We start from the raw sequence: 23293 nt of genomic DNA on the forward strand, positions 1-23293 counted from the left end.
CGTGGGCGGAGCCTGGGCGTGGGCGGGGTCGGAGACAGGTAAGCGGGGCGGGGCCTGGGCGGGGCCTGGGCGGGGGCGGGGCCTGGGCGGGGGCGGGGGCGGAGACGGGTGAGCGGGGCGGGGCCAGCGCTAACGGTCGCCCGGCGGTTCTACCTGAGCGGAGGTGGTGCGAAGAGAGCGCGGGCGGAGCGTGCTGTGGAGAAGCCGCGAGCGCCGGCCGGCGGGCGAGGCGGCGAGGCGGAGGGGCGGGGCTGTGAGCGGCGGGCGGCGGTCGGGGAGCGAGGAGCGACCAGGCGCTGGAGCGCTGCCGGGAGCGGCGGGCGCGGACTGCTGAGGTGAAGCCTGGCCCCCTGGCGGCGGCGGCGGCGGGCGGCGGGCTCTCGGCCGGTCCTGAGGGCTGGGCTCCGGGCCGCGGCGTCCGCGGAGGGGGCGGCCTTCTTCTGGCTGCCGCGGGCTGGGCAGGGTGGTCGCGAAGGCGAGGCCGACCCTCGGCTCACCGTGGCCCCGCACTGCCGACAGCCGGCGATGGCGGGGCGTGGGACACGGTGTCTGTGAGGCGGACGTACGGAGTCTCCCACGGTCGGAGCCCGAGGGGCCGCGTCACCTCGAATTCGCGTGTCCTGTGGAACCGGGTGGAACGCGTCGGTGCGCGGAGAATGAATGACTGCGCCCCCAGACGCGCCTGTGTCCTCGGGGCAGAACAGACGCGCGTTCCACGCGGACTCCACATTGTCGCTCACGTTAGGGTTCCTTCTCCGGGTGGGACATTCTTGGGTCTGACGGGTGCGACAGGACCCACAGAGCGGTTCCACGGCCCGAGAAGTCCTGCCCCATCCCGGCCCGCCCTCCCTCCACCCCCGGCCACCCCGACCTTGTGCCTTTCCCGGGGTGTCACATGGTCGGAATCACCAGAATAACACATTTTCAAACGCGGCCGGAACTCACAGGGAGTGTCGCGCGTGGCCGGGGGCTTTGAAGGGCCTGCAGTTCGGATCCCCGGGGTGGCTGGGCGCCGGACTGACCTGTGAGGTGCGGCCGTGTGAGGAGGGCGTGGGATGGTAGCCTTTAGGAAATGGTGTTTGAAGGCGGTCAGACAGCTTTCTTTTTCCTGCAAAGCCGTGTTTAGTTATACGATTTGAACCGGCCTGGGAAGGTAACTGACAAGCGTTCTCCTGCCCGGGTGCCGCGGTTCCCCAGGGTGGTGGCCAGCGGCCGTTTTCCCACGGGCGCCCCCGAGCGCCGGAAGTCAGCTGGACGCTTACATGCAGAACTCGCCGAGTTCCCTGGAAGAGCAGCAGTAAAAATGACCTTTTTGAATTGGACTTACAGAGGTAGTTGAAATTGTTCCCCTCTATGAGAGAAAACTTCCAGTTTTACCGAGATTTGTCACAGAATCTGTGGTTTGTGACGGGAGGGGAAGGTTTCTGTGTGGAAATGACCATATAAAGAGGACTTGTGTGCAGTGGCCTAACCCCCACCCCCACCCCCCAGTCTAGAGAATAAAGTAGGAAGTTACAGGAACATCATCGCGGAGCTCCTTGGAAGCTCCACTTGTCTAGCATGGCAAGATATGTCCCCATTATTTAAACACGTGATATGATGTAAAGTTAGCTGTTGAATAAAATTCTATCTAAAAAGCTAATTATAGCAATCGTATTCTCAAATTACAAATCAGATTAATTTAGGGCGAATTAATTTAGTCAACAACAACCGGCAGCTACCTATGCACGAGGCAACACACTAGGCACTAAACTGCAGGACATAATAGGAGACCACAGAGGCTCAGCTCTGTCACCTTCTAATGAGGAGAAAGGACAGCGCACAAGCAACAATTATGGATTAGGGTTACTAAGAGGAGAAACAGGCTGGGAGATACGTTAGGTAGAGAGTAGGGAAGGCTTCTCTTCGAGACCCTAAGAATGCGGAGGAGCCGGCCTTGGGAAGACCCGAGGGTGGGCATGGGAGGCTGCTCAAGGGCGGGGGCTGCATATGCCAAGGCCCCAAGTCCTGTCTGAGGAAAGGAGAGCAGCCAGGTGACTGGAGAGAAAAGAGACGAAGAGATGGGCAGAGGGCAGATCAGCTGGGCTTTACAAGGCTATAGTAAGGAGTTGGGATTTAATTCGGGGTGCAATTGGGAAGAGTTTTAAGCAAGGGAGAGATGATCTAACTTTTTAAAGAATTCTCTGTCATGTGGAGAAGAGCTGGAGGAGGCAAAGTAGAAGCAGAGAGTGGTAGGATGGAGATGGGGGAGGGATCAGATGGAAGAGATAATTAGGAGGGAGAATGGGAGGACTTGGTGAGGACTGTTTTGTTCTGGGCCGTCAGGAAAGGAAGTGTCGATTATGACAGAGTAGATGGTGATGGGATGTTCTGATGGCGGAGTCAGGTAGCTCTGGGGCACCAGCACAGTACCTGACACAGTTCTTCATGGATAATTGTTGCATTGACTGGAAGGGAAAGCGCACACAGAAGCATAAACACATACACCCCTTCCTGGCCCTGGGGAAAAAGTCAGCAAAGTTTATGACAAGTGCCCTCTCCCCTCTGCTCACAACTCCTTCTCCCGGGGCCCAGGCCTCAAACTGACTTAACTCTGGCCTGCTCAGAATTTGAGACCATGGTCTCAAAACAGGAAAGTTGGTGGGCTTTGTCCTAAGTGTCTGACTGACAGCCTCGGCTCATCTGTGGGCCAGAGACTTCTCAGAGCCAGTAGCAAACAGTGTGACTTCCTTCTGTGGGTTCAGAGTCCCCTTATCCTGTGCCAGAACCCCAGTGGGAGTTAGGACTAAGCAATGCAGCGTTCTCCTATGGAGGAAGCTCCAGCAAGGAGAAGGACAAGGGCTCTGGCCCTGCCACACCTTCATGAAACCTAAAATAAGGGACAGGAAGGTCCTGGGAGGAACAGGCCAGGTCAGCTTGGGCTCTGGGCCAGACAGGAGGTTTAAGTGGAAGGAGGGCTTAGAGCTTAGGGAGACCTGGGGGGTGGCGATGTCAGAGATCATCATGGTGGATATAGTGTCTAGTGTAGGGCCGGCCTCATAACAGGCACTCCAAACTATTACCTGTGACGCTGCCACAATGTTACCTTAACTCAGTGATGGCGAACCTTTTGAGCTTGGCATGTCAGCATTTTGAAAAACCCTAACTTAACTCTGGTGCCGTGTCACATTTTTTGATATTTGCAACCATAGTAAAACAAAGATTTATATTTTTGATATTTATTTTATACATTTAAATGCCATTTAACAAAGAAAAATCAACCAAAAAAATGAGTTCGCATGTTACCTCTGACACACGTGTCATAGGTTCGCCATCACTGCCTTAACTGGACTATTTCTAATGCCACTTCCTCTTTCCCGCCACCCTTGCCAAGGATCTGAATCAGTGGCCTTGAGATCTGGTCCCACATCTGGCTCTCTGTTTTCATTGCTCCTCTCCAAGGCTTCCGGGTAGGAGACCAGCCCCAGTCCTGCTCTGTCCTGATTCAGGGCCTGATAATACCAGACACAACCCACACGTGTTGAGTAAATAAAATAGGCATAAACCAGGTGATTGTAGTACCCCAGGACAGGAATGACTGAATCTTGGACTGAGGAGATGGCATTGGAGATGGAGAAAAGGAGACATTTAAAATATGTCTGGAAAGCAGAAGAGACAGTAGTTGCTGATGAGTGGTGTAATCTCTGGGTTACCATAACGAGCTCTTTATTTCATGTTAACTTTGTGTTTATCAAAATGTCCAGGTAAAGAAGCAAGTTGTCTTTTTATTTGGGGAGGGAGGAGGGAACAGACACTAAAGTAGTATCACTATATATTTTGAATAATAGTAGAAATTGGAGGAACTTCAAAGAGTTCATATGATATCACATAAGTCAGTGATCAAACCACTAAGAGACCCTAAGGGGTAAAAATTTAGAGAATTCATTTAGTATGTATGTGATACATAATCCATGTATTGAATAGTTCACCCTCTCCAACTTCAAGTGTCTTGCACTTCACAGACTCTCAGTAATGTTTGTTGAGTAGGTGGATGAATGAATGAATCTGTCAAGGTTTGGCAAGTATTTCAGAGACTGAAATTGCATAGTGAGCCAGATCAGACCACACCAAAGAATGAGTAGGAAACTTAACACTGCTTAATATCCTGGTTGTTTTTGCTGGCACCAAAAGGTCTTGAGTACAGAAATTGTTACATTGGATAAGAATGAAAAGCAGTGTTCTTCCCTGTTGAGAGTCTATAAACTTCTAGACACCTTATGTCCATTATTTCTAATTCTTAGACCAACCCTGTGGGGCAGATATAATCCACATTTTATGGATGAGGAAAGTAAAACTCAGTGGCAAAACACTTGACTACAAACTAGTGGCACTGGAATTCAAAATCACATTTGACTAATGTCACAGGTTCCCTGAAACTCATGTTATGGGCATAACCTGTGGTGAGTGAGAACTTCACAGTTAAAGAGACCATATATTATGAAGTGAAGTTGAGTAAATCTGCTAATTTGGTGTAGTTGACAATTTTACTACCGTAAAACCTATTTTAGTGATAACACCAAGGGACAAGCCATCATTTCATTTATTTGATATTTATTGAGTGCCTTTTATGTGAAACAGCATTGAATTACACACATAAAATGTTAGATGCCACATCTGCCCTCATGGAGCTTACCATCTAGAGGTGAGGTTAAAGTCACTGCCTATGCCCACACACACACAGTGTAATCAAATGCATGATTTGAGGAATTTACAATAGAGTTTTGCTATATTTTTAAAAGTGGGCTTTATGCTAATATTTAAATCCATAAATGTACTATTGAATCATCTCTCATCTGAAACTCTACATTTGAGCCAAAACCGATTTGGCTCAGCGGATAGAGCGTCGGCCTGCGGACTCAAGGGTCCCAGGTTCGATTCCGGTCAAGGCCATGTACCTTGGTTGTGGGCACATCCCCGGTGGGAGATGTGCAGGAGGCAGCTGATCGATGTTTCTCTCTCATCGATGTTTCTAACTCTCTATCTCTCTCCCTTCCTCTCTATAAAAAATCAATAAAATATATTTTTTTTAAAAAAAGTGAAACTACATTTGAGGGTGCTCAAAAATTGTAAATTATACATATTTGGAGTGTAAATTTAAAAACTGAAGCATAACCTATACATTCAAAACTATAAAAGGACATTTTGGAACATGTATTTTACAGGTTGAATCTGTATTAACTTACATTTCTTTGTTGTAATAAAACCTTTTCTCTAAGAATGAGTAAACTATCCAGTGCTTTTCTAAATAAATTCTTTTTTAGTCTTGGAATTGTTTATAGTTTATTTCATTTATTTATTTATGCACCTAAATTATGTTTTCTAAAATGCAGATAAAAGAATGGCAAACTTCTTTGCATTGAAGAACTTCACTACACTCTCAGATCTGCATCCAAATATGGCTAATCTGGTAGGCTTCAATGATATTGTGGTCTGGTTGTTCTATAATGAAATTTTCTGTGGTAATATATTGATTCTTTTTACACATGTTTTTATAGTTGACAAGTACATAGGTATTCATTGCATTTGTATAACTGTTTTACATTAAGTACCCCTAAATGTTTTTGTATTTATGCCATCTAAATGAAAATTAGTATCTCTTTTGTCTCCAGAGTAGGAGATTGTATATATGACTAGTGATTGTTCAAAATGATCTGAAGCTTATTTTAATCATTTAATAACTACTCAAGTTTAGCATTGTACAATGAAGACATTTTTGTTCAGCAGTATCTATTTTCTAATCAAATTATCCAAGTTATAGACTTAAATACTTGCTATTATGCTGCTTTTATGACATAAAGATACACAACAGGTGTATTTCTGAAATGATTATGTGAAAATTCATTTTTGGGGGAAGGGTTATGGGGGAATTCAATAATTTCAAATATAACAAGACTCTTATTTTTTTAAAGTAAAGCTAGGTAGAATCATTTTATAAAGTGAATTTGTTGTAAAGCAATTATCACAATCCCTTACCTTTCCTGCTCCTGAGCAGTCTGCTATTTACATTTGGCATTTGCAAATCTGATTTCTTAAAATAGGATAAATTTATATGTAACTTTAATAGTTTGCAATTCAAAATTTATTAATGTTAAAAATAATTATTGCTGTTATAGTTTTTTTGACTGATAAATTGTTTGCTAATTTCCTCTTTAGTTAGAAAGTTTTACTCAATATTTCCATTAGTTGTGTTTTTCCAACAAAATTCAGTGAGATCTGAAAGCATATGGAATTTAAGAAATAATAGCAGTGTGTATAAATGTAATAAGACTAATTGCTCAACTAGGATATGGCAATCTTAAAAGCTTGAATGTATTTTATTTATTTATTTATTTATTTATTTATTTATTTTTATTGATTTCGGAGGAAGGGAAAGGGAGAGAGAGAAACATCAATGATGAGAGAGAATCATTGATTGGCTGCCTCTTGTACATCCCACACTGGGGATCGAGCCTGAAACCCCTGCATGTGCCCTGACTGGGAATCAAACCATGACCTCCTAGTTCATAGTGGACACTCAACCACTGAGCCACGCTGTCCAGGCTTGAATGTATTTTAAATGTAACAGATTATTATAAGGTTAAAATCAGTTGCTAGCCAGAACCGGTTTGGCTCAGTGGATAGAGCGTCGGCCTGCGGACTGAAGGGTCCCAGGTTCGATTCCGGTCAAGGGCATGTACCTTGGTTGCGGGCACATCCCCAGTGGGGAGTGTGCAGGAGGCAACTGATCAATGTTTCTCTCTCATTGATGTTTCTGGCTCTCTATCCCTCTCCCTTCCTCTCTGTAAAAAATCAATAAAATATATTTTTTAAAAAATCAGTTGCTAGATTAATAATATAAATTTAGGTTTATCCTTTCAGAAAAAGCTAATTGTTTTTATTTATCAAAGCACTTTTTAAAAAAATATATTTATATTGATTTCAGAGAGGAAGGGAGAGGGAGAGAGATAGAAAAATCAATGATGAGAAAGAATCATTGATTGGCTGCCTCCTGCATGCCCCCCACTAGGGATTGAGCCCCACAACCCAGGCATGTGCCCTTGACCAGAATCAAACCTGGGACTCTTTAGTCTGCAGGCCAATGCTCTATCCACTGAGCCAAACAGGCTAGGGCTCAAAGCACTTTTTAATTTTTAATTTTTCTTTGGTAGTCACTAAAGAGAACATTAAAAAGGTTAAAGAGATGTTAATATCTTTAAGGTTTAAGATCTAGGACTTTAGAGCTTAGATTTATTAGCAGCAATATACTACAAGTTCTGTTGCAATCTAATTTATATTACTGTTCAGCATGTTTGGATTAAGAAGCTAAGCAAATTTATGTGGATTGTTAGAAAACCCTAAATAAAAGAAAGCTTTGAAGTCCGTGGCAAATTAAATTGTATTATACATGTGCTTTGAATGAATTCAGTAAGGATTGATAGCATAGGGCAGTTACTGTACTCTACCTAGTGATTGAAAATAAAGTAGAAACATACTAAGTATTAAATGATTATATTTGTAATAGTAGTTAACTATGTTATTGCTTTGTACTATTCCTTGTGGAATTGAACATTTATGAACTTATTTTAGAAGTTTGTCTGGAATAAATACATTTAAGTGGTTCCTAGTAAAAAATGTTTGTTAGAGCCAGTAAAATATAACAAGTCCATGAAATTAAATTTACCGTCTACATCTGTGTTTAATATTTGTTTTCTGTAACCTTTTTTTTCCAGAAAATAATCGGTATAGTTATTGGGAAAACAGATGTCAAAGGCTTTCCAGACAGAAAAAGCTGAGTTCTGTTTAACAGTTTGCTTCACTTTTCATCAATTGTTGCTTATGACTACAACAAAATGTATTTATTGATTAAATTTCTCATGCCTGTTTAAATCCTTAAGAGCAATGGCCGTGTTCTCTATTTGTATGGTAAAGTACTCAATTTAAGGTTATGTGTGTGAGGACATTAAAATCATTTAAAAAATATTTTTATTGATTTCTGAAAGGAAGGGAGAGGGGGAGAGAGAGAGAGAGAGAGAGAGAGAGAGAGAGAGAGAGAGAGAGAAACATCAATGATGAGAGAGAATCATTGATCTGCTGCCTCCTGCACACCCCACCTAGGGATCAAGCCCACACCCAGCATGAGCCCTGACCAGGAATCGAACTGTGACCTCTTGATTCTTGGGTCAATGCTCAACCACTGAACCATGCTGGCCAAGCTAAAACCATTTTTAATGATTTTATTTGATATTTCTCAAACACATATTTGAAAGCTTAGAGATATAATGCCCAAGTAGCTGGTTAAGTTGATCAACTTATTAATGTGTATCAATGTGTATTAATTGAGTACCTCTACTGTGTTAAACCCTTCATAAAGGTAACAGAGGGCAATTTTAGTCTCATATCCTCTTCAGATATCATAGTGTCTGAGAGTCTACCAGTGGTTCTCAACCTTCCTAATGCCGTGACCCTTTAATACAGTTCCTCATGTTGAGGTGACCCCCAATTTCATTGTTACGAATTGAACATAATTAAAGCATAGTGATTAATCACAAAAACAATATGTAATTATATATGTGTTTTCCGATGGTCTTAGGCAACTCCTGTGAAAGGGTCGTTCTACCCCCAAAGGGTCTAGACTTATAGCTAGATTGACTGAGCTCATTTAGTCACTGAGTGATCTGAAATGTGTCCTATATACAGCTGTGAAATTGAGATAAATAGAGCTGGTGTGAGAATTAAATGTAAGGGTGTGTGACCCATAGTAACTATCATTTTCAGCCTAAGAGATACAAGTACACAGGTGAATCTCAAACAAGACAGAAAGTTATAAGAAAGAAGGTTTTGGAGCAGGGATATGTCATGATAGAGTAGTCTTGAAGGAGAGAAGTATGGCAGCAGTAGCTACATATTTACTCCAACAACCAGATAATTCAGTGAAAAATATTCATCTTTCATTTAGTTCACTTTAGCTTTAGTGGTCCTTATTGAGTTGCTCGAACTGTGCAAGAGTGTTAGGACTATGGAAACATAATCCAAGATTAAAATTGGATTTTTAAAAACAACTCACCTTCAAACTTTTGTAGTTAACATGCAAAGTTACAATATAGAATGTCATATCTAGCAACTCATTACTATTAGCTTTAAAAGTGTCAATGGTGTTTATTAAAGGTTACAGTGTATTTCTATACAGCTTGAGGGAATTAGAGCTCTAGTAAGCCAGCCAATAATTTTGGAAGGAGACATTAATTTTGCTTGAATCATCTTAGTGATTGTGTTATTTGACTCATGGTAGAGTGATAGGCACCTTTATTTTTATTGTATTTCATGTAATATTCTGTTATTATTTTTGAGGTAAAAAACAAAGATGTCATCTCCCACCCATACTTGTTTGTGTCTTCACTTTACTTAATTAGATCAGAATTACCATTTGAGTAATTTGAAAAAGTTTAAATACCTGTTTTCTAAGCTTTACAAGGGATAATTTAAATACAAGAATTATATAGGGGGATAAATGATGATGGAAAAATACATGAATTTTTAAAAGTCAATATTTAAATAGTAACTAAATTTACAACAATAAAATACGATTTTCACTTAGACTGTGAGGGTAGGGAACCACTTCTGTAATGTTTGACTACTTTATATGATTATATGTACAGTATTCCTTTTTTGGAGAAAATGTGCTTATTGACTTTAAAAAACATTATACATATAACATATATAATATATTTTCATTAAAAATCAAGCAGTACAGAAAGTCATAGAGTTGAAAAGTAAAATTCTTCATTTAATCCCCAACTCTTCCCAGCCCAGTACCCACCCAAAGGTAACACTAATTACATTTCCATAGATATTTATAATTTGTATATGTATGTTAGGTTGTGTTGTTTTTTTAAAAATTAGGAAAAGCAATAAAAATTTTTTTTAAAAGATGTACTTCCTGACCTCTAGTGGTATCATTTAGTAGCACACATTTATTTGTTTTCAAATAATTTAGATTTGAATTTGACCTAGGTTAAAACAGTAATAGTAAGAGAGAAATGGAGGATCTAAGCTAGTATCTGGATGATTCAAACCTATGTGTAATTTCCCTCCAAATATACAGGTAACTGGGAAAAGGGAACAGAGGGGTTAATAGTAAGGTGATTATCTACTTTGGCAGCTTTGAAATTCATAAAAGCGAGTATAACTTATTACAGAATTTATATTTGAAATAATATTTATACCATGTCTTTGAGTATTATTATTATCATCAGAATACTATTTTTTCAAAAGTATAATGGAACATTTCATTTGAAAAATAAAAGCATTGGTTTTCCCTTAGATATTGGGTCAGAAAGGTACACTTTCAGTTTCACCATTCGTGATTCACCAACGCATTTTGTAAACGCAACATCCTGGGGCAATGAAGATTACATCAGATCACTTTCTGCCAGCTTTAGGGTTGGTGAGTGTGGTAAGTTGGCATTGATTCTTAAATTGTATTTATTATAGTATTATTCCTTTGTTATGTTTGTGGTAACTACTCTGAGGGAGTCAAAATACAATACAGTAGTTGCCCTTATATACAGGGGCTAAGTTCCAAGACCCCCAGTGAATGGATACCTGAAAATCCAGATAGTACCAAACCATATACTATATGTATATAGTATACACACACACACACACACACACACACACACACACACATACACACATACTAGCCCGGTGCACGAAATTTGTGCACTGGGGGGGAGGGTTGGTCCCTCAGCCCAGCCTGCCCCCTCTCATATACTGGGAGCCCTCAGGTAATGTCCTACTGACAGCTTAGGCCTGCTCCCTGCTCCCCTTGGGGATAGGGCCTAAGTCGCAGTCTGGCCTCCCTTTGTGGGAGGCAACCAGGCTGATCAGGGGAAGGCACCAGCCCCATCACCCCGCTGCTGCAGCCACTGCCAGTCACTGCAGCCACCAAGGTGTTTTCATCAACACGGACTCCAGTCCCTTCACCATGAAAAAATGACAACTTTCTTTAGGCATTTTCAAAATGTGTCTTTCATAGGATATGACATTTCTTTATTATTTTTTTTATCCTCACCTGAGGATATGTTTCCATTGATTTTTAGAGAATGTGAAAGAGAAAGGGAAAGACAGAGAGAAACATCAAAGTGAGAGGAACACTTTGACTGGTTGCCTCCTGCATGAGCGCTGACCTAGGCCCCAGCCAGGGAAGAGCCTGCAACCTAGGTACATGCCCTTGGTCAGAATTGAACCCAGACCCTGTGGTAGGCAGGCCAAGGCATTATCTACTGAGCCAAACCGGTTAGGGCAGGATATGATATTTCCTAGCCCCTCCAGTAGCAGATCTTCGTTTTTTTCTCCAGGAGTGAGGTGAAAAAACCCTACATCACCTTCTTGGATTCTTTTATTTATATATATATATATATATATATATATATATATATATATATATTATTGATTTTTTACAGAGAGGAAGGGAGAGAGATAGATAGTTAGAAACATCGATGGGAGAGAAACATCGATCAGCCGCCTCCTGCACATCTCCCACTGGGGATGTGCCCGCAACCCAGGTACATGCCCTTGACCGGAATTGAACCTGGGACCTTTCAGTCCGAAGGCCGACGCTCTATCCACTGAGCCAAACCGGTTTTGGCACCTTCTTGGATTCTTATTACCCAAGTTACTAAGAATATTACCAGTGGCATACAGGGAGCTTAGCCAATGAGCGGTCAGAAAAGGTGTCTCCTCTGTAATTCACACCGATCCCCGGCTTGGCCCCTGCCCAGGCCTAAGGCCTCTAGCTGGGGCGTTAGGCCTGGGCAGAGGCCCCCAGCCCACTCCGATAGCAGGCTCTGCCCCTGCCCAGGCCAGAGGAGTGTTAGGCCTGGGCAGGGGACCCCCAGTCTGCTTCGATCGCCTACCCAGGCCTCAGGCCTCTGGCCGAGGCCTGAGGCCTGGGCAAGGGACCCCCAGCCCGCTCTGATCCCAGGCTCTGTCCCTGCCCAGGCCTCAGGCTTCTGGCCTGGGCAATCGCCGGCTCCGCTCCTGTTCAGGCCTCAGGCCTCTGGCCAGGGTGTTAGGCCTGGGTAGGGGGCCCCCAGCCCTGTGCGATTGCCGGCTCCGCCCCTGCCTAGGCCTCAGGCTTCTGGCCGGGGCGATCGCCAGCTCCGCCTCCCGGGTGGCGTCTGGAGCTGCCCGCCCTGCCTCCCCGGTCCCCAATCTGCGGCCCGGATCCCGCAGGCGGCATCTGGCACTGCCCGCCCCACCTGCAGTTTGCAAATTTTTTTTTAAAATACATTTTATTGATTTTTTACAGAGAGGAAGGGAGAGGGATAGAGACATCTATGAGAGAGAAACATCAATCAGCTGCCTCCTGCACGCCCCCTACTGGGGATGTGCCTGCAACCAAGGTACATGCCCTTGACCGGAATCGAACCTGGGACCCTTGAGTCCGCAGGCCGACGCTCTATCCACTGAGCCAAACCAGTCAGGGCAGTTTGCAAATTTAACGGCCATCTTTGTTGGGTTAATTTGCATACTCTTCTGATTAGCTGGTGGGTGTAGCGAAGGTATGGTCAATTAGCATCTTTGACTTTTATTAGTGTAGATATGTGTGTATCCTATGTAATAAAAGGCTAATATGCAAATCAACCAAATGGTGGAACAACCAGTTGCGGTGATGCACACTGACCACCAGGGGGCAGACGTTCAATGCAGGAGCTGCCCCCTGGTGGTCAGTGTGCTCCCACAGGAGGAGTGCCGCTCAGCCAGAAGCCCTGAGCTGGGCTCACAGCTGGCGGCTGGCGAGTGCAGCAGCAGTGGTGGGAACCTCTCCCACCTCCGAAGCCGCGCTAAGGATGTCCTATTGCCAGCTTAGGCCTGCTTCCCCTGGGCAGTCAGACATCCCCCGAGGGTTCCCGGAGTGTGAGAGGGCACAGGCCAGGCTGAGGGACCCCTGTGAGTGCATGAATTTAGTGTACCAGGCCTCTAATATATATACTTTTTTCCTGTACACGTAGACCTGTGATAAAATTTAACTTATAAATTAGGTACATAAGAGATTAACAACAATAACTAATAAAACAGAACAATTACAACAATATACTGTAATAAAATGTATGTGAATGTGGTCTCTGTCTCTCAAAATATCTGATAACTGATCTGATCTGATAAAAGAGACAGCCACTAAATGACTAATTAGTAGGGAGTGTCTGCAGCCTGGATATGAAGGAACCATTCACATTTCAGGAGGGATAGAGTGGGATGGCTGACCACTAGTGGCTCGAGATTTTGTCATGCTATGCAGAACCACACACATTTTAAAGCTTATGAATTGTTTATTTCTGGAATTTTTCATTTAATATTTTCAAATTGTGGTTGACTGTAGGTAACTGAAACAGTGGCAAGAGAAACCATGAATAAGGGAGGACTACTGTAAGACACAATTCATAATTCTCAAGAGCCTTATCAGACAAAAAGTCAAGATTTAAGAACATAATACAAGGCATTCAGCATTATTACTTGAAACATACAAACGTAATAGTCACATATTTTTACTCGGTAGCTTTATATCTGGTTTCATATTTCAGTTTACATCAATCCCTATTGTTGCTAAAATAATTTAACATAATAGGGCTGTTAAATAGATTTTGATAAAATATATTTTAATTTTTAATGGATTTTTGTTGTTAATCCTCATCCAAGGATATTTTTTCCATTGATTTTTTAGAGAGAGTGGAAGGGAGTGAGTGAGGGGGAGAGAGATCAATTGGTTGCCTCCCACATGTGCTCTATGGATGGGGGGCATGGTGTGGGATTGAACCTGCAACCCAAGTACCTGATCTTGACCTGGAATTTAACCTTCGACCCTTTGGTGTGAGGGCTGACACTCTAAGCATTAGTCACAATAGCCAGGGCAAATGTTTAATAGGTTTTAATAAACTTTACTTTTAGTCTAAAATACCAAATCTTTTGCATCCTCTCCCCACCCCAATATCCCTCTGGTAGTACAGTGTAGTATAACAAAAAGAACAAGGACTTTGAAAGCACATAGATCCTAATTCCAACCTTTATTCACACTTAATCTTTTTTTTTTAATTAAATCTTTATTGTTCAAATTACATTTGTTCCTCTTTTTTTTCCCCCCCATAACTCCCCTCCTCCCAGTTCCCGCCCAACCCTCCGCCCTCACTCCCCACCACTGTCCTCATCCATAGGTGCACGATTTTTGTCCAGTCTCTTCCCGCATCTCCCATTCCCCTTTGCCCCCCAAGAATAGTTAGTCCATTCCCTTTCTATGTCCCTGATTCATTATAATCACCAGTTCATTCTGTACATCAGATTATTTATTCACTTGATTCTTAGATTCACTTGTTGATAGATCCATGTTTGTTGTTCACAATTTGTATCTTTACCTTTTTCTTCTTCCTCTTCTTAAAGGATACCGTTCAGCATTTCGTATAATACTGGTTTAGTGGTGATGAACTCCTTTAGCTTTTCCTTATCTGTGAAGCTCTTTATCTGACCTTCAATTCTGAATGATAGTTTTGCTGGATAAAGTAGTCTTGGTTGTAGGTTCTTGGTATTCAGCACTTTGAATGTTTCTTGCCATTCCCTCTGGCCTGCAAAGTTTCTGTTGAGAAATCAGCTGACAGTCGTATGGGTATTCCCTTGTAGGTAATTGAGTCTCTTTCTCTTGCTGCTTTTAAGATTCTCTCTTTGTCTTTTGCTCTTGGCATTTTAATGATGATGTGTCTTGGTGTGGTCCTCTTTGGATTCCTTTTGTTTGGGGTTCTCTTCGCTTCTTGGACCTCTAAGTCCATTTCTTTCACCAGGTGGGGGAAGTTTTCTGCCATTATTTCTTCAAATAGGTTTTCAATATCTTGCTGTCTCTCATCTTCTGGCACCCCAATAATTCTGATATTAGTGCCCTTGAAGCTGTCCCAGAGGCTCCTTACACTGTCTTCGTATTTTCGGATTCTTTTTTCATTTTGCTTTTCCGGTTGGGTGTTTTTTGCTTCTTCGAATTTCAAATCTTTGACTTGATTCTTGCGCTCCTCTGTTCTGCTATTGGGTGTCTGTATAATATTCTTTATTTCAGTCCGTGTATGCTTAATTTCTAGTTGGTTCTTTATCATAGCATCGAGGGTCTCATTAGTTTTCGTGAGGCTCTCATCAAGTTTATTGGCAGCTTGTAGCACATTATTGCAAGCCCTCAAAATTGCGTTTTTTAGCTCTATATCCTCCATTTCTGTCATGTTTTTTTGTCTCCGCATTTTTTATGCTTTCTTGGTGCACCCCCTTGTGGTCTTTGTGCGCAGTCTTGTTCTAGTTAAGCCTTGATTGTTGTAGTTAATCTAGAGGGATTTGACCACCAGGCCGACTGGCTGTGAGAATCAGCTGATCACACTTAATCTTGTTGGGCCTCAATTATGAATTAATATCTAACAGATTCTCATGAATGTTAAATGAGATAGTGTGCTTGTTATAAAGTATAGAACTTAGTGCACTCCAAGCAATAAGAAAGCATATATTCCAGCTTTCTTTCATGGTAGAAAAAAGAAGGGGAAGGGTAATGCAGATAAACTACTACTCTCCAATATTGTAGTATGAAGCAGCCTAATCATATATTGCCTTGTATTATTAACTTTCAGGGTTGTGTGTAGTATCTCTCTAACTGAATAATAGAGTAATTGAACATACGGAGTTGAAGGTAGAAAATATTACAGACTTCACAGGGCCCAGTACACAATTAGAAACATTCCTTGAATAAATGCCAGAACATTAGTTATACAGAGCTAACGATATATTTTGGTATTAAAATATGTTATAGCCCTAGCCAGTTTGGCTTAGTGGATAGAGCATCGGCCTGCCGACTCAAGGGTCCGGGTTTGATTCCAGTAAAGGGCACATGCTCAATCTCCAGTAGGGGCATGCAAGAGGCAGCCAGTCAGTGATTCTCTTTCATCATTGATGTTTCTATCTCTCTCTCTTCTTCTCCCTTCCTCTCTGAAATAAAAAAAAAAAAAAGTGTGTGTGTGTGTGTATATATATATATATATATATAGAGAGAGAGAGAGAGAGAGAGTAATATGCTAATTAGACCAGACAGCCAAACGACCTTCCAGATGTCCTTCCGGATGAGCTTCCAGATGAAGCCAGGGCTTCGAGGGCCAAGGCAAACCGCTTTGACTGCGAGGGCCGAGCCCCTTGCACAAATTTCAAGCATCAGGCCTCTAGTATATACAGTATATGATATGTTATATGTTGATGGGGGTTGTGAGGTTGAATGAGATAGGGATTTTAAAAGTGTAAAGTCAATAATGATTATAAATTTAAATAGGATTTTAGTGTGGTAGAGTGAAAAGATTACAGATTTTTAAATCAGAACAATTCTAATTCTAGCTCTACTACTTTCTAGATATAAAACCTCAAGAAAGTTATTTAACCTTTGTGAGCTTCAATTTTTTCATTTGTAAAAAGGGAATGATTGTGTGAGTAATTAGCAAAATAGAACACAAAAAGGTCTAATATAGACCATGAGGAAATGGAAACCCTAAAATGTTAGCTGATAAGCTTATTAAGTTGTTAAACTCAAATCAGGACTCAGATTTTGCATTGCTCTTTCTGCCCCACTATTATTTTCCAAGAGCAACTCTGAATTGGATGAAGATCAATTAAGTGTTTATAGAAGAGCATGCTGTAATCAAATCAAATATAGAAGAGCATCTTGTAATCAAATAAAATGCTCAGTGTAATTAATCGATAAAGTAATGTTAATGTGGGTCATATGTTGGGATTTAAACACAAAGCATAAGAAATATCATCTGGGGTCAGTTGATGGTCATACTCCAGGATTCTGTTTCTCCCAGGGACACAAGAAAATGATTGGGAAGGATATTTAACTCTAACTCAGAAATTAGAAATAACATTATAATGTTTATTATGTACACTTGTTTTTTATTTAACCTGTTACGTTTTTATAATAGCATCATACTTTTCCCTCTGTTTTAGTGACAATTGAAAATCCCTTGGTCCAAAGAAAGGAATTAGAAAGAGAAGAAAAATTCAGCCCTGCAACTCCTAGGTATTTAACACAGATATCAATAAGCTTTGTGCTAGATTAACACAGATATCAATAGGCTTTGTGCTAGAATGATTATTATTAATGAGTTTTTGTGTGTCAAATGAGCAGCTTACTAAAGGTAGGCTTAATTTTGAAAATTAGGACTTTAATTCTCCCTCACAATGTTTATTTATTATTCTTAATTTTAATCCTCACTCGAGAATATATTTTTTTATATTGATTTTAGAGAGAGAGGGAGGGAGAGAGTGATTGACGTGAGAGAGAAACCTCAATCAGTTGCCTTTGTACGTGCCCCAACAGGGGCAGAGGGGGAGGAGTGGGTTGGATCAAACCCGAAACCTGGGCATGTGCTCTGACCAGGAATCAAACCTGTGACTCTTGGTGGTGCATGGGGATAATGCTCCAACCAACTGAGCCACAATGGTCAGGGCACATAATGTTTATTATTATTTTTTTTTTATCCTCACCTGAAAATATATTTTCCATTGATTTTCTTTAGAGAGAGTAGAAGGGAAGGAGTGGGGAGAGAGAGAAAAGAGGCAGACAGAAACATCAACATGAGAGAGACACAGGGCCAGGGGTCCAATCTGCAACTGAGGTGTGTGCCCTTGATCAACCAATAATTGAACCCGAGACCCTTCGATCCGAGGTCAGATGCTCCAACCACAGAGCCAAACTCGCCTGGGCCAAAATGTTTATTTTTTATTATGAAAAAATTTACTTTGATATAGGGTCACATGAAAAAAAATGACTTTGTTTTTAATACTTTGATTCTCATTCTTAGATTTTAAAAAATGTGACTCTAGTCACATTAAAGCTGAACAATGAGAAAAAAAGATAAATCTTGAAGGTCACATATGTATATTTTCATATCAAAGTATAACTCTACTCACATACCTTAATATCTTAGTTCAAGTTCTCTGGAAGCAGAGCCTGGAGGAGGATTTTTGTGCAAATGGTTTGTTGAAGGTGAGCTCTTAGGAGCAGCCTTGTAAGGAAAGCGGGGAGGGGGCGGGTGTGGGAAGCTGAGCAAAGAGGCAGATTCAGGTGGAGCCCAGTCTCAGCCTGACTCATTTGCTCCTTCTCCTCTTTGAAGTGTCTGCTTGAATATCACCTCCTTAGCCCTTTCCCATCTACTCTGTGGTAGCCCTTCCAGTTCATTACTAGGACTTCTCCCTTTGCTTTTTAAAAAAATATATATTTTATTGATTTTTTACAGAGAGGAAGGGAGAGGGATAGAGAGTTAGAAACATGGATGAGAGAGAAACATCGATCAGCTGCCTCCTGCACGCCCCCTACTGGGCATGTGCCCGCAACCAAGGTACATGCCCTTGACCGGAATCGAACCTGGGACCCTTCAGTCCGCAAGCCAATGCTCTATCTACTGAGTCAAACCAGTTAGGGCTCCCTTTGCTTTTTGTTATCAAAACACCAATCACTATCTGAGATTATTTGATTAAATGCCATGTCTCCTCACACATGTGAACTTCATGAGATCAAAGGTCTTATCTATCTTCTTCACCCTCATGCCTAGACTATGGTCTGGCACGGAACAGGCTCACAATAAATATTTATGGAATGAATGAATGTGAATGAGTGGAGGGAAGAGCATTCTTAGAAGAGGAAACAAACATGAAACCTGATATTTACCAGAACAGTGAATAGTAGGTTGAACCATATGAAAATGGTGATGTTTGACTGTTTTTGCTCTAAAAATGTCAGTTTCATAGCTAAATAGTCTGATATGGCTGATATAGGGCAAGGGCAGGAGAGAGGCAGGAGGAAAAGCTTGATAGAGAAGCAGAAACATTTCACAGACAGCTTTGCCCATTGTAACAACTTTATTCTTTGTTGATGGCTACACAAAAGGTCTTTGAGATGGGAAATAATATACTGAAATTTGTGGATTAGGAAGATTACTTTGGCTACCTTAGGAGGATACTGTAGGGGGAGACAGGGCCAAAGTTTGGGTGAGAAGTAATGAGGTAAATACCTAAAGCATTAGTGGGGGAAGAGGGCCTGCATTAGAGGGCTAGAAATTAACTCCATGAAGGGGACTTAGGAGTTGATTGGCTGGAAGGGGAGTGCCTCAATTCAAGTTCAGTTGTTAATATTGTGCATCTACTTGGTACAGAGAACCACAGGAGTAAGTGAAGCACAGTCCTTGATTTAAAATCTGTAGGAAGGGTGCTCAGTGTTACAGAGATACAGATATAAGCTGTATCTGAATACAGATAACAAACATGGTGTAGAGTGCTTTTATACCTTTATTCCACAGAGAAGGAAACAGAAGCTAGAGTTTTGGGTAAGGTCAGACAGCTGGTATGCTTAGCACTCAGGCACAAATTGGTCCTCAAAACATTTTCTTAATGAAAATATATTTCAGACAAAAATATTTTACTACATTTTTAATATTTCTATGAGCAAAATGTATAAATTTTCTTAATCTAGTCTAAATTACAATAAAAATAATTTAACTATGAGCCTGGAAGTATTTTTCTATTTTAAAAAATCATTTAATAGTAACTTTTTGTGTGTGTGTGTGTTTACAATTTAGTGACTGTAAACTATTGCTCAGTGAAGATCATTCAACAGTAAAAGTTTGTTCCAGTTATGAAGTGGACACCAAGTTACTTTCTTTGATACACTTACCTGTTAAAGAATCTCGGGATTATTATTCATTGGGTGATATTGTTGCAAATGGACACAGTCTTGATGGGAGAATTATTAATGTGCTTGCAGCTGTAAAGTCGGTAAGTTTAAACCTCAACAAAGTTCAATTTGGCAGGGAAGTTCTATCACTTAATTTGTGTTTGGAAAGTAGTAACCAGCTGGAGTAAATATTCCTTTGTATCTTGATCAGTAGTCAGTAGAATAAAGAAAATGGTATCACTTCTCATTAAAAGTTAAGTAGCATTTTATATGTGAATGAATAGCAACGTAAAATCGTATTTGAATGTTAAATGCAGCACACACTCATAAATGATCCACTAACTATATGAGAGCCTTTTATACTTCGGTTAAAGATGCAAATGGGAAGGATAAATTCATTGACTTGAAGATTTCAATGAAGTTACTTAAAGGGGTGTAAGTTGTATAAATCAAGGAATCAATTCTGGGCCTGTTTTCAGAGCTGACCTGAGATGGGAGAAGGAGTGAGAATAGCCAACTGAACTGTAGTTGGGGCCTGGTGACCTACTGCACAGCATCATGTGGTGAAAAGCAGGGAAAGACAACACTGCATGGGGCACTGGGAGTGTTTCACCATTTGTTACATCAGAATCTCCCTCTTACTTAATTATTGCCCAAGTTTTGAACTCCCTTGGAAAGACTAGAGTCACTTGGCAGGGACTACGAGGTGGACCTTAAAATTAAAGTTTCACAATGCCCTAGCCAGTTTTGCTCAGTGGATAGAGCGTCCGCCTGCGAACTGAAAGGTCCCAAGTTCGATTCTGGTCAAGGGCACATGCCTGGGTTGTGGGCTCAATCCCCAGTGGGGGGCTTGCAGGAGTCAGCCAATCAATGATTCTCTCTCATCATTGATGTTTCTATCTCTCTCTCCCTCTTCCTTCCTCTCTGAAGTCAATAAAAATATATTAAAAAAAATAAAGTACACAAAGAAAATTAAAGGGACAAGATCAGTTTCTCTCAATGTATGGAATGATGGTAGTCAAAAGACACACACACAAGAAAGGAAATTGATTTAGGTACTTGTAGTTAATGTTGTTAGTAATTGGTAATTGCTTTTCTGTATTAAATGACTAACCAATAAGAGTGTCAACTATACTTGATGACAGGCCCTTGATGGAGAGGCATGTGCTTTTGTTCATCACTCTAGTTCCAGCCTAGCACAGTGCCAGCCACACAGTGAGCACTCAATATAATCCAGGATGGAGGAATCAACACCTTACATGACAATCGTGAAAAGTAGGAGAAATCAATTTCTCAGCAATTTAGATCCAACCTTACTTAAAGGCAGGATATGATCTCTCAGTTTCCCTGCAATCCTATATAATGTCATTATATTATAACTTAGTAAGAATTTTCTAACATTCAGTATAAACATAAGTCAAAACCTGCAACAGCTTTTCCCATGTATCTCCCCCTACCTCCACCTTATGAATCTGGTACCCTCTTCTATAGGATTACATTATTTCTTTTTTTCACTGCCTTACTTCTCTCATTTTGCTTCCATCCCTCCTATATTTATTTTCTTCACATTTTAATTAACCTGTTTTCTCTTCCTTCTTACCTCTGCTTAGGTCTCTTTACTTTAAAACTCTTTTTTGTACAATTTTCTTTTTTGTACAAGAGGCCTGTTGTGATATGGTAGGCCTCTTTCATACTCTGACTGTCCTTTCCTCCAACTTTCTTTCTGGATACTGCTCTTCTGCTGGTAGCTGTGAGTCTTTCTTCAGCTCCTTCCCATGGAGCTCAGCCCTGCTAATAGATGCAGTGGTGACAGTGGCGTAGGGTGCAGTCAGTTGTTAGTCTGTTCTTGGGACCTTGCTATGTGACTGTCAGAGGTGTCTGCTGTTCCATGTGAGAACCCCTGAGCCTCTGACAGAAGAGTCCCTGAGTTCACCTTCATGTTTAAGATGGAAATGAGGGATGTATGGGAAAGTGCTTTGACATAGTGTGGATTGAATCAGATTGTCAAAGCACTTTCCCATACATCCCTCATTTGGTCCTCACCACATTGTCCTTATAAAGGCACAAAGGAAGTATTGATATTCATACCTGCACTAGAAAGATGAGGACATTGAGACTCAGAGAGACTGAGTTCATTTAGTGACATGAATTCTGTGCCAGGCCCTGTACTAAGCCAGGGGGATACACAGATGTTGAAAATATACTTTCTAACCTCAATGAGCCTAGATAGATGCCACCCATGGGCTTGTCATGGAACATTTGTCCTGTTATGTTGAAAAGACCCCAAAATCTTAACTTAAAATACATATATTTGTACTTCTCTTCAAACTGTGTAACTAACAACATCAGTTAAATACATCTAGCTTAGAGATAGATGCTTTTAAATCATCTATATAATTCTATATAATAAAAGCCTAAGTGATCGTTATGGCAAACAACCAGAACGACTGGTCGCTATGATGGTCACTGACCACCAGGGGGCAGACGCTCAATGCAGGAGCTGCCCCCTGATGGTCAGCGCGCTCCCACAGGGGGAACACCGCTCAGCCAGAAGCCAGGCTCACAGCTGGCGAGTGCAGCAGCAGTGGCCTCTCCCGCCTCCGTGGCAGCGCCAAGGAGCAGTGAGCCAAGCTGTAAGGAACAGTGAGCAGGCGGGCAGAAGGAGCAAGGGGTCCCGAACTGCGAATTTCGTGCACTGGGCCTCTAGTTATATATTAGTGATTCTTGTATTTTGATGTTTCTTACTTGCTGTTTAAAGGGTAAACATCTGAGTATTTCCATCAACAAATATTTAGGTACCTCTACTATTATAGATGAAGAATAATGATTTCCTTCCATTTCTAAGGTTGGAGAGCCAAAATACTTTACAACATCAGACCGAAGAAAAGGCCAGAGGTGTGAAGTTAAGCTCTATGATGAGATGGAGTCTTCTTTTGCAATGATATGGTAACCTCCCATATCTGTTCCAAAATGTGAAATCCCTAGTATTATCAAGACAGAACATTTTTATTTTATCAAAAATATGATGGATTTAATATCAGGAGAGGAATAATGATAGGAGAGAAATGATATTTAAAAAATAAACCTCACTCTTGTATTTTGACTTATTACAGTCTGTGCTGTAAGATTTACCTTAAAATGAGATCTTTAGATGACATGGGATTATTTAGATGGACGCACTGTGACTAGTGTATTATTGTACTGTCTTTTATTAAAAATTGTGATTTATTAGGTCCCATTAATAATGAACATGGCAGATTTTCCATAATTTCTTGGATAGTACCCTGGAGCCAGACTATGGAAAGATGATAGAAAAGCAAGTGTTATCATAGGCTTGTTTCTGTGGGTGCCTGGTGTGGGGATGTGGGGCAGGACCACATTCTGAGTACTGTAGGGTATTAGATGACATTGTTTAGACTCCAGATGCCTGGGTACCAAAAGGCGCTAAAGTTGAAATGAGCCTTCAATCCTTCAAGTGCCCTGAGCAGATTATCTACTGGGCCCCTCGCTTATAGTCTGAAAAAGTGTCTTTAAAGTCTTTAG

At 41.4% G+C, this 23293-nt stretch overlaps 1 protein-coding gene across 1 annotated transcript in view; it reads left to right on the forward strand.

Annotated features, from left to right (window-relative positions):
- Positions 1-255: 255 nt before the first annotated feature.
- MEIOB (meiosis specific with OB-fold) overlaps positions 256-23293 on the forward strand; it is a 29885-nt gene continuing 6847 nt past the window's right edge. Inside the window, exons 1-7 of the mRNA XM_070411603.1 lie at positions 256-335; positions 5370-5446; positions 7749-7806; positions 10340-10471; positions 17026-17098; positions 19656-19851; positions 22596-22696. Coding sequence (XP_070267704.1) covers positions 5378-5446; positions 7749-7806; positions 10340-10471; positions 17026-17098; positions 19656-19851; positions 22596-22696 — 629 coding nt within the window. The 5' untranslated portion in view covers positions 256-335; positions 5370-5377. The remainder of the gene's footprint in view (positions 336-5369; positions 5447-7748; positions 7807-10339; positions 10472-17025; positions 17099-19655; positions 19852-22595; positions 22697-23293) is intronic.

This window comes from Myotis yumanensis, unplaced genomic scaffold, assembly GCF_028538775.1.
Source record: "Myotis yumanensis isolate MYYU_CA2020_CCGP unplaced genomic scaffold, mMyoYum1.0.hap1 SCAF_4, whole genome shotgun sequence".
Lineage (NCBI taxonomy): Eukaryota > Metazoa > Chordata > Mammalia > Chiroptera > Vespertilionidae > Myotis > Myotis yumanensis.